At 40.5% G+C, this 18177-nt stretch overlaps 1 protein-coding gene across 5 annotated transcripts in view; it reads right to left on the bottom strand.

Annotated features, from left to right (window-relative positions):
* Positions 1–18177, bottom strand: part of PHACTR2 (phosphatase and actin regulator 2) — a 222614-nt gene that overhangs the window by 95267 nt on the left and 109170 nt on the right. For all 5 annotated transcript variants that reach the window (XM_027551746.1, XM_027551745.1, XM_027551748.1 and 2 more), the window contains exon 2: positions 7809–7976. In XM_027551746.1, coding sequence (XP_027407547.1) covers positions 7809–7976 — 168 coding nt within the window. The remainder of the gene's footprint in view (positions 1–7808; positions 7977–18177) is intronic.

Below are 18177 nucleotides of genomic sequence, written 5' to 3'. Positions count from 1 at the left end.
TTATGGGAAGAAGAGGTAGGTTGGGACCCTTGCAGGTCTGGCTTTTCCCCAGGTGCAGCTGTAGGGGGAAGGTGCTCAGAGAAAGAGGGAAGAGCAAGAAGAAAGGCCTGGGGACACGGAGGCTCAGGGCACGCTCAGTGAGGGACCTGAGGGGACGGAAGTCCAAAGCCAACGACTAATAGCAGAAAGATAAGGCAGGAAAGGTCTTTTTGAATTACACTGAGAAGAGCTGAAGAGGCTGGAATTCACTCAGGAAATAATGTGGAGTCAGTCACACTTGTTGAGCAAGAAGCAAAGGATCAAAGTTGCATGCAAGGCAGAGTTCCTAGAGTGGTACACAAGATGAGCCGGGAGGGTAGGGAGAGATTTCCCCACCTAGTCTCAAATCCACAATAATCCCTGATCTCTTGGGCCACCCAACTCTTGGGCTCTGTCCTTGTAGTTAAGAGGAGCTCCAGTATCTAAGGTCTGGCATCTAAGGAGGCCACTCTTGCAGACCTATCCCCTGTGTTCCACTTCAAACAGTGAGTTTCTGTCCTGAATCCTTTGATAACTTCCTGTCCTAATTACCTACACTATTGCTTGGTTCCTTAACAACAACAACAAAAAAGTGGGGGTGGTGAGGCCTGTTTGAGTCTTTTTGGTTCCGGCACCATCTGCCCATGAATGCTACCATGTAAATAAAGAACACACTGGCTCCTAAGGCTTGCCTGCACGGCCCAGCCTCACTCACTGGGTGCTCTGTTATGTTACCCTTCCTGGTGGAGCACGTGCCATTTCGTTGTGAAGGACCCATTGCTCTATTTGCTGATCTGAGACCTGAACACTGTTCTGATTACTCTAGGGTTCCTGACAGCCTGCGCCATCCTGAATCTTCCCTGTCAGCCTCACCAGCTGGGTCAGGTTCTCCTCCTATGCTGCTGCTGCTGCTGCTAAGTCGCTTCAGTCGTGTCCGACTCTGTGCGATCCCATAGACGGCAGCCCACCAGGCTCCCCTGTCCCTGGGATTCTCCAGGCAAGAACACAGGAGTGGGTTGCCATTTCCTTCTCCAATGCAAGAAAGTGAAAAGTGAAAGTGAAGTGGCTTAGTCGTGTCTGACTCTTAGCGACTCCACAGACTCCGGCCTACCAGGCTCCTCTGTCCATGGGAGTTTCCAGGCAAGAGTACTGGAGTGGGGTGCCATTGCCTTCTCCGATAGGCAGGCTTAATGCCAGAACCCAGCCTCTCCCTGCCTCCTCTAGCATTCCACAGCTTTTTAACGCCAGGATGGCTCACACATAAGTAGAGCACAGAGGCAACCTGCAATAATTGAGACCTTCAGTGATAAGGACCAGATAAAGGAGAAACAGAAAGAAAGGCCAAGAGTACAGACCTGCACAAGGGGAAAGAAATCAAATAAATCACAGGTTTAGGACCTGAAAGAATGTAGAACACAGCAACAGGCAAGGACAGATCAAAGAACTCCATGGTCAAAGTCTGGATGCTGAAGAAAGCCAGATTGGGGAAGGTGGGGGATCTGCTTTGGTTTGGAAAGCATTTATACACAGAACTTTCCCCCTCCCCGTCTCCTCCCTCTCTGTGCTCATTCAGAGCAGGTATCATCCCTTTCCTCTCTAAAAGCAAAGTTTAAGTTAACAGATAAAAATAAGTAGGGCTAGCATAATGAAAATCCCATGGATGGAGGAGCCTGGGGGGCTGCAGTCCGTGGCGTCGATAGGAGTTGGAAACGACTGAGCGACTTCACTTTCACTTTTCACTTTCATGCATTGGAGAAGGAAATGGCAACCCACTCTAGTGTTCTTGCCTGGAGAATCCCAGGGACGGGGGAGCCTGGTGGGCTGCCGTCTACGGGGTCACACAGAGTCGGACACTTTGCAGCAGCAGCAGCAGCATAATGAAACCTTCTGGTGACCACTACTGCTGCCAAGTGAACTTTAAATTTTCTACCTCACTTCACTAAAAATAATTTGTTTCTATTCCTGAAATCATATTTTAATACCATCCCAAAACACAGAAGTATTTCTGAATGTAGAAGTTCACTGTTGCTGTTTAGTTGCTAAGTTGTGTCTGACTCTTTGTGACCCCATGGACTGCAGCAAGCCAGGCTTCCCTGTCCTTCACTATCTCCTGGGGCTTGCTCAGATACATGTCCATTGATACAATGATGCTATCTAACCATCTCATCCTCTGCCACCCTCTTCTCCTTTTGCCTTCAGTATTTCCCAGCATCAGGGTCTTTTCCAATGAGTCAGGTCTTCACATCAGGCGGTCAACGTGTTGGAGCTTCAGCTTCAACAACAGTCCTTCCAATGACTATTCAGAGTTGATTTCTTTTAGGATTGACTGGTTTGATCTCCTTGCAGTCCAAGGGACTCTCAAGAGTCTTCTCCAGAACCACAACTCAAAGGCATCAATTCCTTGGCGCTCAGCCTTCTTTATGGTCCAACTCTCATGGAAAAGTAAAGATATTAAAGTGAAGACATTTTAGATGTTAAGCCAATATTAAGCATTAACTGTGGATATGTGTTGAAGAGAATAAAGAATCAAGTTGTAAGATCTCTGGTGCCATTGCCTTAAACAGTATTGAAGAATCATTCTCGTAAAAGATTATTGTTGGTATCTCATACTCTATTCAAATCTTGAGATACCTTTAGGGAGGAATGGAATTAGATGGTTACTACTCCAGGCACCTGCCCCATCACTCAGAAGTTTGAGGAAGAATTGAATGTGGCCAGAGGTCCACAGACCCTCTCTTCTAAACCACAGGGCATACAGCAGATAGTCACAGCACTGCTCTCAGACATCAAAATATCTCACTGTAAAAACTTCTCAGTCTAACTCTGCAATCTTACAGTCCAACTTAACTGAATGTCTCCCCTGACTGTGTGAAAGCAAAATCTGATGCATGTTTCTTAAAAGAAAAGTCTCACAAAAATATCTGATTTTCTTTTAATTAAAAAATTGACATCCGGAAGGAAATTAATTGAGGCCTGGCATGTACCATCTTTTCAATGTATGGATAGAACCATACAGACCACATGAGTGGACTGTGAGTTAACACGTGGTTCTCAGGCACTGCTGCCCATCAGGTACTTGGGTCACTGTGCCTGGGCCTGTGTTGGAACCTGGGTTTGAGAGAGGTGCACACTGAGAAGAGAGTGGGGTGAGGAAGGGTACATTCACAGAAAGAGAAGGGCTGAGACAAGTACCAAACCTCTCCCATGGGTTTAGGGGAAATGGGAAGGGGAAGAGAGGGGACAAAAGAGAAAGAAAAGTCAAAGACAACCAAAATAAAGGCATCTTTTGAAAGTCAGTAAGAGCTGTTCTGTAAAAGAAGAAAGGCACACCGGTAAAGGCACAAGTGGTGGAGAATGAGGTGGATGAAAATGAGAGTAACACTGAATGTCAGGATTGGGAGGCTTGGATGGAGTAAGTGCTGGGTGCAGGGGCAGACAGCAGATGGAAAGCGATATTGTGGAGGAAGCAGAAGCAGAGAAAAAGGCTCGATTTTCAACACGTTTGGTCTTGGTCATAAAGAGCCATGCAGAAGAGGAACAGCCATGTTTAGATAGGGGGCTTGTTTGTATTGCCAGCTTTGGGGAGACGAAAGCAGAGAGGAACCTCAGCTACCACTACCTACCCTCCTCCCCCAAAAAGGGGAAGAAATGATTATGTAGGGGAAAAGTGTGAATGAGACTGCGAGTTCTAAAGATAGGGAAGGGACAGAGCTTAGGTGGGACCCAAGAAGGGTCCTTTCACTCAGGAAATGAAAAGTGAAGGAAAGAATCACTGAGGGAGAGTAAACAGACAAAGACTATTCTTCCATAAAACCGAACAGCCTACAAATCGTTCCAAAGAGAACTGAAGACACAAGTAAATTTCTGCTATAAAATAAGCTCGGAGAACTTGAAGTCAGGGCATAGGCCCAGCCTGCCTTAAGAGGACAAGACAACCTTCCAAATCTAATCTGACTCAAGGACGATCAAGCAGGCAGAAGACAGGACCTTTCTTAATTTCCACTGCCATAAACGTGTGAGAACAATGACATTTATTACCATGGAATTAATAAATCAGTGTTGCATCTTACCTACCACCAATTAAAATTCCACCCATCAATAGAGGAATGGATAAAGAAGGTGTGGTACATATAGGCAATGGAATATTACTCTGCCATAAAAAGCAACAAAATTGTGCCTTTGCAGAGACATGGATGGACCTAGACACTATCATACAGGGTGAAGCAAGTCAGAAAGAGAAAAGCAAATATTGTGTAATACCACTTTTTTGTGGAATCCATAAAAATGGTACAGATGAACTTATTTGCAAAGCAGAAATGACACATAGATGTGGATAACAAGCATAACGCTACTAAGAAGGGAAGGGAGGTAGGATGAATTTGAGATTGGGATATATACACCATATGAGACTGACATGTATACACTACTATGTATAATACTGATAACTAATGAGAACCTACTGTATAGCACAGGGAGCTCTACTCAACACTCTGTGGCAACCTAAATGGGAAGGAAATCCAAAGAAAGAGAGGAAATATGTATATGTATGACTGATATATACACACACAAAGCTTTGCTGCACAGCAGAAACCAATGCAACATTGTAAAGCAACTGTACTCCAATAAAAATTAATTTTAGAAAATTCCTACAACAGACATCCAGACTAGGAAAAGTGGTAATAATCACTGTGTAAAGGAAGACAGTGAGGTTCACATTCTTATGACTCTAAAGCCAAGAGTTTAGAAGAAAGCAAAACAAAGAAGAGTTACTTTTCTTGGAAGAAATTAATCTTCTTTCATATCCCCAAATATTGTAGATCTTGCGTAAGGTGATCTTTGACTGCAGATGGCCTCGGTCATATCCAGACCCCTAGATTTCACCGCTTGAGACAATGTATGAAAGAAGAGAACACCTTTCTCTTATTATTTCCAAATGCATCAGTCTTCCTCTAAATGTGACATCTTCCCTCAATGTGAAAAAAACATGTTACACCATTTTGTTCCACCCTTTATTTTAGGCTTTACTAATACATTCCATAAAGCTCAGCAGAAATTGAAGCCTTAAAATAAACATATGCATATATACATATGTTTATATATAAGGTGACAGCAAAATTCTTGGGCCACTTGATAACATCTTAGGAAATTCGAGCCAAATATCAGTAATAATATGGGTTTAAAAAGAAATGATGTGAGTAAATGCAGCAGAAAAATTCACAATGAATTATTAATACATCTACTTGGCTTGTTTTCACTCTGTTATGTCACAATTTTATGCAAATACAAAAAACAACCCAGTGAGGTATCTAATAACTTTCTCGGGTTTTTAATGTAATTCAGTAGTCTTAGGAACTAGAAATAGCATATTCATAAACAACTTCTTGGTGCTCAACTTATATAAAATCTTGTGTGAATCTGAAAAGGAAACAATACAAAGATGGATAGGGTATCTTCAATAAATATGGGATAATATAAAGTAACACTTAGTGCTGTTTAAATTGACTTTTCTTAAATATTCTGGGTTGGTAGAAATGTTACAGCCTCCCTACTATTAAAATAAATAAAAAGAGGTGACAAAAAAGATGGAGGGCAGTCCTTTGTAACCGTTTCTGCTTTAGGGAGAGAAGTTAGCAGATCAGATTCAGGAAAAGGGTAAGAGAGACAACTGAAGAGATGTCCATCACCTCTTTTCAATGTCTTTTTACTGCTACTGTCCAGAGCCTTACTTCCATCTTGGGTTTCCATGGTAACTTGAAAAGCCAGATTCCCCCAATGCTTAGGAAAACTTGAGAGGGATGTACTTAAGAAGACCAGTGTAATTTCATCTACAACTGAAGAACAAGGCAGAACAAGATGCCCAGACAGGAGTTCGAAGGAGTCAAGGCCCCACAACAGAATCTGGGACTGAAAGCACATTAGCATTCAACTCATTCAACTCTGATCTAACTTGTTCAAGGTTACACGGCATCTTGGTGGCAAAGACTCAACTAGAATCCAGAAATCCTGCCTTAGCACCAGGCTCAGTGCATCACTTCCCACTGCTCCTAACCCAAGAAGCCAATTAGGAGCTGAAGAGAATTCAATAAGCAAGCTATCATTATTGCCCCTAAGACAAGTCTTTTTTCTTTGCCTGTCTTTCTCTTACAGAAACTTTCCAATACCCACAAATAGAGATAGGAGAATAATAAACTCCATACACCTATGACCCAGCTTAAATAATTACCAACTTATGGCTGATCGTCTTTCATCTATCCTCCCCTCCCCTCCAGGATTATTTTAAAACAAATACCAGAAATAGTATCATTCAGTTCAGTTCAGTCGCTCAGTCGCGTCCAACTCTTTGTGACCCCGTGAATTGCAGCACGCCAGGCCTCCTTGTCCATCACCAACTCCCGGAGTTCACTCAGACTCATGTCCATCGAGTTGGTGATGCCATCCAGCCATCTCATCCTCTGTCGTCCCCTTTTCCTCCTGTCCCCAATCCCTCTCAGCATCAGAGTCTTTTCCAATGAGTCAACTCTTCACATGAGGTAGCCAAAGTACTGGAGTTTCAGCTTTAGCATCATTCCTTCCAAAGAACACCCAGGGCTGATGTCCTTCAGAATGGACTAGTCGGATCTCCTCGCAGTCCAAGGGACTCTCAAGAGTCTTCTCCAACACCACAGTTCAAAAGCATCAATTCTTTGGCACTCAGCTTTCTTCATAGTCCAACTCTCACATCCATACACGACCACTGGAAAACCCATAGCCTTGACTAGACGGACGTATCATTACTACTTTTTAAATATGAAATGCTCAAAGAGATGACACAGCTGTAGATGCAGCAGAGACAATTTTCTTTAGGAAGCCCTGGTGTCTCTGTCTTATACCCTTGTGCTATTGGTGGTGTTTTCCATTTTATTTCACAGCTCTAGAACTAAAGGCCAGCTCTTATCCCGCACAGACTGGTAAGACATGCTCTGTAGTCCATGGACGATACTAGATTCTGGGACAGTGAGGAATTTTTGATGAAGGGGTTATTTTAGATAACAAACATGGAAAAAGCTGAACTTACACCAAGAGATAAAATGTCTTTCTACCTTAAACAATACCACTGATATTGTACACTTGTTTAAATCAAGCTTAATTCTGGCCTGAGCTTTAAAGCCAACTTCATCCATGAGTCCATATGAAAGGTACTAAATACTATAATTGTTAAGGCTTAACAAATCCACAAAATAAAGTAACAATAAAAAGTTTTCACACCTGTGTTTTCACACTATGTGTCCTCCAGGACACACACCATTTATTTGTCCTAAGGACATGATAGAAATTTAAAATTAATAAATATAGCAACATTTCTTTTTCGTACAGACATTTAAATTTTGCCCACAGAACAAGTACATTTGAAAGACATTTTAAAAATTCTTAATTAACAAATAGGATCATGCTAATGGAACTAAGCAGACAGAGATAATAGAGTGTATATATATGTAAATGGATACTTGCAGCTATAATACTGACAAATAATATTTCCACTTCTAATTTTCCATTTCGTCTTCCTCTCCCTATACATTAATTTTTATATGAATTTACAAGTACGTATTTAAAACAAGATTATGTTAAAAAGCCAAAGTGAATAGAAAAAGAAGACAAATCAGAACCTTAAGTTGTATCACCCTTAAACTAAATAATTTCATTTCAAATACAGATTAATTTTTTTCCCAGAAAAAAAAAATCTGCAAAATACAATCTTTTACCTGTTGGAAAATGTAACAATTTATCCTTTAATAAAGTTATGATATTCATACCTGCTGATGTTTCTCTAAATTTGTCACTCGTCTTCTTTTTCCTCCATTTCCAAGGTTTAAAAATTTTACCAATGGTGGAGAGTTTCCCCTTTCTCTTGAAGGGAGGTGTTTGGGAGCCTGCTGTTGGGCCATCTGAATTTGCTATAGAAGCTTTGTCCAGTCCATCAACTGTAGAAAGAAAAGTCAAGTCAGAGAAAAGCTGTAATGAAAGTTTGAAACAACATCATCTATTTCTTCCTGCATTGTTCAAAGTAAGCATACCCACTTTAACTGGAATTTCACATAAAGTTTATTTTGCCCCATTTCCCTGCTGGTAGAGCTCTCCTCTAACATCAATCAATAAATCAATCACTCAGAAATTATAGTCCCTTAGATACGCATTTTGAGGTAACATAAAAGAAGCAAAAGACTTACATAAAAGTTAAGGCCAGATAAATAAGGGTCTGCAAAACACAGCTGAATCCATCTGTAACAACCACATCTATATTTTTGTGCAGAAGTAGAGTATTGCCTGGAAAGTCCCACAGACGGAGGAGCCTGGTGGGCTGCGGTCCATGGGATCGCTAGGAGTCGGACACGACTGAGCGCTTCACTTTCACGCATTGGAGAAGGAAATGGCAACCCACTCCAGTGTTCTTGCCTGGAGAATCCCAGGGACAGGGGAGCCTGGTGGGCTGCCGTCTATGAGGTCACACAGAGTCGGACACGACTGAAGCGACTTAGCAACAGCAGCAGCAGAGTACTGTAAGTGAAACAGGATGTTCCTCCAGAGACTAATTTGGCATTTTCAGTAATGAATATGACAGTCATGGTGTAGCTGAAACCACGCTTTTTTTCTTCACAAAATAAAATTTAATGCCGAGAAGCTAAATTTAAAATTTTACCACACCAAAACTCTTTTGCTTCTATTACCAAAAAAAATTTTAGCTTCAAATAAATTGATAGCTATTACAAATGACAAGAAATATGTGAGAAAGATGGATGTTTTAGGTAATAGAATGCATTTTTATGTGCCTCAGTCTTTTCGTCAACCGGAAGAAAGGCCCTGAACTTTACACTGCCTTGTACTACATTTATAACTGAAAGAAGATGGTGATAATTTATATTACCCCCAACAATCAAATTTCAGTGACAAAAATCTGGAAGCAACTCAGAATGAATAAATGATGGTATTTTTCATGCAATGAAATAGCACTTAGCCATTTCTTTAAAAGGAGCTATTGGTACCTACAACATGAATGCATCTCAGAAACACTGTGCTGAAAAAAAGAAAAAAAGTGACACACAAAAGAATATGTGCTGTGTGGTTTTATTTCTATGAAGTTTTTTAAAAAGGCAAAATGAATTTTGGAGCAAAGAAAGAAGAAAACAATCAGAACAGATGTTGTTTCCTGGAGTGAGATGGAGGTAGGAATCAACTGAGAAAAGATCTGAGGCATCTTCCTGGGGTCCTAGAAATTATCTCAGTAAAGGATGGACTATACAAAACACGTGTTTCCCAGGTGGCCAGTGGTCAGGAACCCACCTGCCAATGCAGGAGAAGTGGGTTCGATCTCTGGGTTGGGAAGATCCCCTGGAGGAGGGCACGGCAACCCACTCCAGGATTCTTGCCTGGAGAATCCCATGGACAAAGGAGCCTTGAGGGCCACAGTTCACCGGGTTGCAGAGTCAGGCATGACTGAAGCGACTTCGTGTGCGTGCATGCAAAACCCATCAAACGGTATTTATGATATTGTGTATTTCACTTTATGTAAAATCTACCTTTAAAAAACCACAAATAGTAAAGTCCAATTAATGGCATGCATGCTGATAGCGATGAAGTGTACTGATGTTCATCAAATAACCTCGAATAGCCAAAGCGATCTTGAGAAAGAAGAATGGAACTGGAGGAAGCAACCTACCTGACTTCAGGCTCTACTACAAAGCCACAGTTATCAAGACAGTATGGTACTGGCACAAAGACAGAAATATAGATCAATGGAATAAAATAGAAAGCCCAGAGATAAATCCACGCACATATGGACACCTTATTTTTCACAAAGGAGGCAAGAATATACAATGGATTAAAGACAATCTCTTTAACAAGTGGTGCTGGGAAAACTGGTCAACCACTTGTAAAAGAATGAAACTAGAACACTTTCTAACACCATACACAAAAATAAACTCAAAATGGATTAAAGATCTAAAGGTAAGACCAGAAACTATAAAACTCCTAGAGGAGAACATAGGCAAAACACTCTCTGACATACATCACAGCAGGATCCTCTATGACCTACCTCCCAGAATATTGGAAATAAAAGCAAAAATAAACAAATGGGACCTAATTAACCTTAAAAGCTTCTGCACATCAAAGGAAACTATAAGCAAGGTGAAAAGACAGCCTTCAGAATGGGAGAAAATAATAGCAAATGAAGCAACTGACAAACAACTAATCTCAAAAATATACAAGCAACTCCTACAGCTCACCTCCAGAAAAATAAATGACCCAATCAAAAAATGGGCCAAAGAACTAAATAGACATTTCTCCAAAGAAGACATACAGATGGCTAACAAACACATGAAAAGATGCTCAACATCACTCATTATCAGAGAAATGCATTTCAAAACCACTATGAGGTACCATTTCACACCAGTCAGAATGGCTGCGATCCAAAAGTCTACAAATAATAAATCCTGGAGAGGGTGTGGAGAAAAGGGAACCCTCTTACACTGTTGGTGGGAATGCAAACTAGTACAGCCACTATGGAGAACAGTGTGGAGATTCCTTAAAAAACTGGAAATAGAACTGCTTTATGATCCAGCAATCCCACTGCTGGGCATACACACTGAGGAAACCAGAAGGGAAAGAGACACGTGTACCCCAATGTTCATCGCAGCACTGTTTATAATAGCCAGGACATGGAAGCAACCTAGATGTCCATCAGCAGATGAATGGATAAGAAAGCTATGGTACATATACACAATGGAGTATTACTCAGCCATTAAAAAGAAAACATTTGAATCAGTTGTAATGAGGTGGATGAAACTGGAGCCTATTATACAAAGTGAAGTAAGCCAGAAGGAAAAACACCAATACAGTATAATAACGCATATATATGGAATTTAGAAAGATGGCAACAATAACCCTGTGTACGAGACAGCAAAAGAGACACTGATGTATGGAACAGTCTTATGGACTCTGTGGGAGAGGGAGAGGGTGGGAAGATTTGGGAGAATGGCATTGAAACATGTAAAATATCATGTATGAAACGAGATGCCAGTCCAGGTTCGATGCACGATACTGGATGCTTGGGGCTAGTGCACTGGGACGACCCAGAGGGATGGTGTGGGGAGGGAGGAGGGAGGAGGGTTCAGGATGGGGAACACATGTATACCTGTGGCGGATTCATTTTGATATTTGGCAAAACTAATACAATTATGTAAAGTTTAAAAATAAAATAAAATAAATAAATAAACTGATGGATAGAATGGAGATGGATAAATATATAATATAGTAAAATGTAGCTAAGTGTTGAATCTAGGTGGTGGATGTGTGGTGATTAGTTGTATAATTCTCCCATCTTCAAAACTTCCTAAATAAAATATTAGGAAATACTAGGGTAAATAAAACAAAAATTGAATGGCAAGAATCTCTGCTTCTAGGAAATGGAATAGACTTACTTTTTACTATTTCTCCTGCTAAATACAACTAAAAGATACCCTGGATGCTATATATAAAACAAACATGAGGGACTTTCCCTGGCAGTCCAGTGGTTAAGACTCCATGCTTCCACTGCAGGGGGTTCGATTCCTGGTCAGGAAACTAATATCCTGTATGCTGTGTGGGGTGGCCAAAAACAAACAAACAAACAAACCATGAATAGACAAATGAGCTGAAAACAAAGTAGACCAGCTTGGGACCTCAAGACCTAAGAAACAGCACGGAGGTAAGATCCCTGCGTTTTCTTTTAGTCTCATGTATTCCTGACTTGCAGCTGAAGTGGTCACCAACCTGAAAACACCAACAAGCACAGACCAATAAAGCCTCAACAAACAGCCTGCTCCCTCTAGTCAAACGAGCCAAAAGGGACAGGCTCACAAAACAGAGAACTTTTAGACGAGAACTGCTCCAACTCCAGACAAACACCACAGAAGAAACTACAACCACCCAAGCCAACAAAGGCTGAGTGGGGAGATCAGACGCCCGTCCTCACAAAGCTCTAATGAGGAGCCCAACACCCTTCAGAGAGTGGTGTCAGACAGGACCAAGTAGAGAGCCGGAACCTTCCTGCGTGCCAGCTATAACGAAGCACCGTCTACAGTGTCAGTGGAGACCACACCGGAGCCTGGACTTCCACCCACACCCAGTCACGAGGCATGTCTTCTTCTCCCTCCCTCCCCAAACTGGGATCACACCAAACCACTGCCCAGAGGAACGAGACAACCTCCGTCCACTATGGTGTCACTAGAGACCACGTGGGGATCTGGAAATCAAACTATGCCCAGAGTAACGAAGACCCCTCTCCCCGTTTCTGCCACGAGATACCAAGAAAGAATGAGGGGCTGAACCTGGGTTTTTAACCTCCTGGCAGTAGTGAGGCAGTCCCCTTTGCCTCCTTGCCTGGAGAAGTGTCAAACAAAGCCAGTTAAAACAAAGGGTTTCAATAAAGAGTTACAGTCTAATCTAACACAAAAGTGTTGAAGCTTTAATCAAAAATCACCTGACATACCACAAACCAGGAAAATCTTAAACTAAGTGAGAAGAGATAATCAGTACACACCAACACGTAAATCCTTAGTTCTCCTTCCAAACAAGAATGATAAATCCCATTCTTCCCACTCGGAACGTCGACTCTAATCCCAGGCAGAAACGCAAGAACTGCAGTGACTGAGTCTTTTGTAAATGATCCCATGCTGGCCACAGTGCAGCAGGCAGGGAGAGAGATGGGTCAGACTAATCGTAAAGCTAAGTCAGAGTTTAAAAGTAAAATCCTTATTTACTTCACTTTCACTCCTGTCCAACTGCTTTCCTTAAACTAGGAACAAAACCAGGGAAAATCACTTCCACTCCTGTCCAACTGCTTTTTTAAACTAGGAGCAAAACCAGGGAAAAACTGAGTGTATGATATTTCTTCTTCATGGAGACTTTATGCTGAAGATTCAATTTTGAAACAACTTAAATGTTGTGAAATATAAAAGGGCTACTACAAACATGGGAACTAAAGCTACCATCTCCAATTCACCTCTGTGGCTACAGACACACATTTAGTTCTCGTTTTCTCTAAACCTACAACCCTGACACGCCATCAAAATTCTGCTTTTGATCTGAACCACTAAGGAAAAATCTATTTTTTTTTCTCCTGAAAAGAAAACCAAATGAAAACAAAAATTAAATAATTCCTTAGGTGACAGAATGTGACAGATAGGGAGACTGAATGAGGTAGCTGAAAAATGAAAAATGAAGGTCTTAAATTCATAGCTACATGAGACATTAACTGCCATACCTTTCTTCATTTTGCAATTACAGTTTTAGTCTTTATCTCTGCCCTGGAAAGTGCCAGGGCAGTGTCCTGGGCCAGTGACCACAGCACAGTTCACACACACATATCTTTTTCCTGACTGCAAGAATCTACCCATAATTTTGTAATTATCGGGCAATGACAGTAAACCACACTTACAATTAGGAACATATACTGGCATAGCTGGCCACACCGCCACGGTATTTCTCTTCAGTTACGAACATGAAGGGGACTGTCACCTGCTTTGGAGTCATATGAACAGAAACTTGACTCCCTTCTTTTCCCCAAACACCTACGATACTGCCAGGACCACTGATCATTCTACTATTTTTCTTTTGGGCCAGTGTACCATTAAAGTTGACTTGAAACTTTCTAAAATTGTTTTTACAAGTCTAGTGAGTTTGGCATTTACCCACAGATAAAAACAAATCTCCAGGTAAACCCCAGATGGAAGTCTGAATTTCCTGTCTTAAATGTTAATTTTGACTGACTTACGTGTTATGAAGAGGGACCTAACATTCATCAGGTTTTCCTTTTTCACAATGAAAATCAACATCATAAAATAATTTAAATATTATTTAAATATCTTTAAAACCAGTCATTAGCTCTTTGAATGTAGACAATTCAAATGACACACCTCAGTCTATCTTCCCACCAAAGTCAGTCCATTCCTAACAGAACTTGCCCACACCAACCAGTAAGATCCAGAAAATACATGAAGGTTTTCTCTTTCATTTAAACAGAAATTTATCAATTAGGCAATCCCAGTGCTAATGTGATCACAGAAGCAAAAAATAAATGAAGCTAGATAATTATCATACACATTAAATTCTAGACTTGGGAGAATCTTTTCTTTGATATTTGAGAACGGAATGACAAGGATTCTTAGAAAAATGAAACTATTTAATATGAGAGTGTGTCGTACTTTTTATAATACTTGATAGTTCTCTGATATTCCAGATACTCATCTCTGATTTTTCTCCACACAATTATTTCAGTCATTGAGGAAGTGAGACAAGTGTGGCAGAGCATTCCACCTCACAAATTTCATAGGTGAAAGAACACTTAGAAAAGAACCTCAATAAAAGAATTCCTGGGGACCGATTCTAAAGAAAGTGATAGCCACTCTATGAGAAAACAAGTGGTGAAGATGGCCTCAACTGTCCCCTGAAATCCTTACATATCTGAAGGTTAATGAGAATACATTTTTGAAGCCAAATAATAACAAAAACAAAGAGAAATCATATGTGATTTTAAGAAAAATGCTGATAATTCTCTGTTGTACTAAGTACACACTTACAATACTACTCATAGTGATTTGACTGTATCAAAGAATATACCTATTAAAAGGGCACTGTACAAAAATATTTGACATTTAAAAATCAAGAACCTAAAGGAAGTAAGAAAACAAGAAACCAACGTTTATTTCCTTAAAATATGGCTTCTAGGCTATCCTCTTCGTCCCTTTGTAAATTATTATGCTTACATAGTATTATCACCATATATAAATATATTTATTTTTATTTCTATTACAGTTTTTTTTTTACATTTCCACTATAATTCTGCCACCTTCCTCTTTAAAAGCTACAGAGCATACAGCAAAGAAACATTAGGGCAGCACTTGGGGAACATTTAACTCTATTTCCTACCCTTCCGTGAGGCCTCTCTCTCACGAAAGTGACTTAAAAAATATGCTGTCAGACAGCGGCATACATGCAATTCTGGGCACAGAACCAAGTAGACAATAAGGTCAGAGGGAACTGGCGCTATGAGCGGTTACTGATGAAACTGACTAACAGTTTCTAGGAAAGCTGGTGGCTGTCCTTGTCTTCAGTCATCTAAAGGAGATCCTTCTTGTTGCGGTTGTTTAGGCATAAGTCATATATGACTCTTGGGACCTCATGGACTATAGCCTGCCAGGCTCCTCTAGCCATGGGATTTCCCAAGCAAGAATACTGGAGTGGCTTGCCGTTTCCTTCTCTAGGGGATCTTTCTGGACCAGGGATCCAGCCTGTGTCTCCTGCATCGGCAGGCGGCTTCTTTACCACTGAGCCACCTGGGAAGCCCACAAAAAAGATCCTTACTCTCTTGCTAATCAGCACCGACGTTTGGGTTGGATCAAGTCTCTTCCTTTTGGGGGGAAGGATGAATAACCGGTGGAAGGAAAGTGAAAAGGAACAGAAGAATAAAAATGTGTGGTATCACATGGGGTTAGGAGTTAAATCCTGAAACTGGTATACTTGTAAACAGGATGAAACATTGGATAATAGATGTTAGGAGCCAAATTTCTCTTTCTTGGAAATGGAGGTTACAGATAAGCAAAGGGGGAAGCCAGAATGATTGATGTGGACTGGATTAGAGTCGGAGATATCAGTATGGACTCCTGTTTTGAATAGAGAAAGAAAGGGAGGGAGAGAGGAAAGATATAGATAGATAGATAGATTATAAGTATATGTATATACATGGCTTGGTATACATACTTGTATTTTCCCATTCATTTTGGGGGCTAGAAGCAATGACACCCCAGTGAGCACTCAGCCTTTGGTTTCTAACAGCATGCTCCAATAAAAGGAATCAGACCTCTTTCCAGAAATGGCTGCTTCCAGGGCTGGGGCAAGGAAAATACTAGATGAGCCTGGAGCATCTTCCTTTTCAGAAAGGAAACAAGTGCTCAAAACACATTCTCATGAGAATGTCAAAGTCACACAGGAACCAACAGAGAGTTCCACAGGCCAAAGACAGAACAATCTGTGCAGTTTTAGATTATCATCCAAACTGATGAACAGTGAATAAATAAATAAGTATGGGATATAACACCTGTATGGAAGAACTGCAACTAATTTATATAAAGCTCCACTCTCAAGAAGGTGGGTCTTAACTTCCCACTCCTGAAATGTGTGGGTTTTACATGGTGACTTCCTTTGAAAGACTTCAGTATGGAAAGGTGGGGAAAAGGAGGCACTTACAGTGAAGAAAGTGACAGACACTGCCTCAGCAAGTGACGGATGTCGACTTGATCACTGCTAAGTCATGTTGAGAGCATGGACCCTTGATATGATGGAAGAGAATCAGATCTCAAAACCTAGAACCCCACTGTATACCTTTAAGACCGTAAAATTTTTGCACCTTGTTTTATGTCCTTGGATATGTTCCAGTGTCTCTGAGCTCACAGTCCATGGAAACTTGAATAGAATATGTACCCTACTGTTGTGTGACAACTGTATAAATCTTAATTATGTTGAATTGGTTCACAGCACTCTTCAGGTCTACTATATTGCCCTTCTATTTCTTTGTATATTACTTCTATTAATTTTTGAGATTTTTATATTGAAACTCCAACTAAAATCTTAATATATCTACTTAAAAAATAATTGCAACATATAGTAGAACTATACATAATCTTGTTCTGTATTTTCCAAGTCTCCTGTAAGTATGTTATCATACCTTCATAATTTAAAAAAGGAAAAAAAAATACTATAACCCTACTGTAACCCATAAGAAAAACATTAGATAAGCCAAAGTGAGGGTCATTTACAAAATACCTGACCAATAAATACACCTCAGGTCATTAAAAACAAGGGAAGCCTAAGAAATTGTCCCAGACCAGGGAAGGCTACAGAGACATAATGAATGAATGTAGAGTGGTATCCTTCAAGCAAGACCGGAACGATAATAATAACAAAACGATCTTAGGGGAAAACTAGTGAAATCCTAACAAACTGTGGAGTCTAGTTAACAATACTGCACCAAAACCCTTTCCTTGGTTGTAATACATGTATTCTACACATTTAAGAGATGAACAATAAGAGAAACTAAGCTGGAGGTATATGAGAACTCTGTACTGTCTCTGCAGCTTTTCTGTACATTTGAAACTATTCTAAAGTAAAAGGTTCATTTTCAAAACTGTGGAGTAGTTAGCATGGAGAGGATGAGACCTAGAGGAGATTCCTAGCGGACAGCATTTCAGCTGCAGAGAGACCTTTCGGGGCGCTGTCGATTTACCAACAGTAAAGATTTCTGCTGAGGGTTTTAGAAAGTATCAATAATATGGTATGTTTTAGACTTGCTCATTTTTTTCTCCAAAATCTCCTTTTATTAATATTTTCAACTCCCAGTATTTTTCCACTAAGAGAATATTTACAGGTCATCAAATTGCTGTCTCAACACTTTGTATTACCTGATGGATCCTAATGAGGTAAGTGGCATCTAACATCCTACAAAAGAGTAGACCATGGGCCCGGTAATTACTGATCCCAGTTACTGTGGAACCACACAGTGGCAATTCCCATGCACACGTGCTGGGTTAGTAGCATGACCTGCCTACACAGAATGACAAATCAAGGAATAAATGTTTAAAGTTACCTGTACTTTATTTTTAAAGCGCTGAAGTTCAATTATTTTCAACAATAAACTTCTCCTAGGGAATCAAAAGTAAACTTAAAAGACTGAAGTTTATTTTAGGATCATGGAGGATACCTTTTCCAGCTCATCCATTTTTTCCCCTGAATTTATGGGTATGGGAGAAGAGTAGTATAATTCAGGAACAGAAATCCCAGAGCTCACACTGGTGTGAAAGGTTTGGTGAGCAGAAACATCAGTGAACTAGTCACTGACTCATCCTGGGTTTCATGCTCTCCTGAAAGTGGAAATTCACAAGCACTTTATTAAGAGCAGAATTAATAATCATTAGTATTTATTGAGTATTTACTATGAGCCAGGCATTGTTGAGTACTTTACCTGCATTCATTAGCTCATGCCAATGCTTACAATAGCTCTCAGATAAGTACCATTCATCAGTCCCATTTCTGATACAAGAAAACTATAACACAAAGACTAAGCATCTAACTCAGTATGTGGTAACTTGTGTGTGT

The sequence above is a fragment of the Bos indicus x Bos taurus genome, chromosome 9 (genome assembly GCF_003369695.1).
Source record: "Bos indicus x Bos taurus breed Angus x Brahman F1 hybrid chromosome 9, Bos_hybrid_MaternalHap_v2.0, whole genome shotgun sequence".
Taxonomy (NCBI): domain Eukaryota; kingdom Metazoa; phylum Chordata; class Mammalia; order Artiodactyla; family Bovidae; genus Bos; species Bos indicus x Bos taurus.
This window is presented reverse-complemented; position numbering and strand designations above follow the sequence as displayed.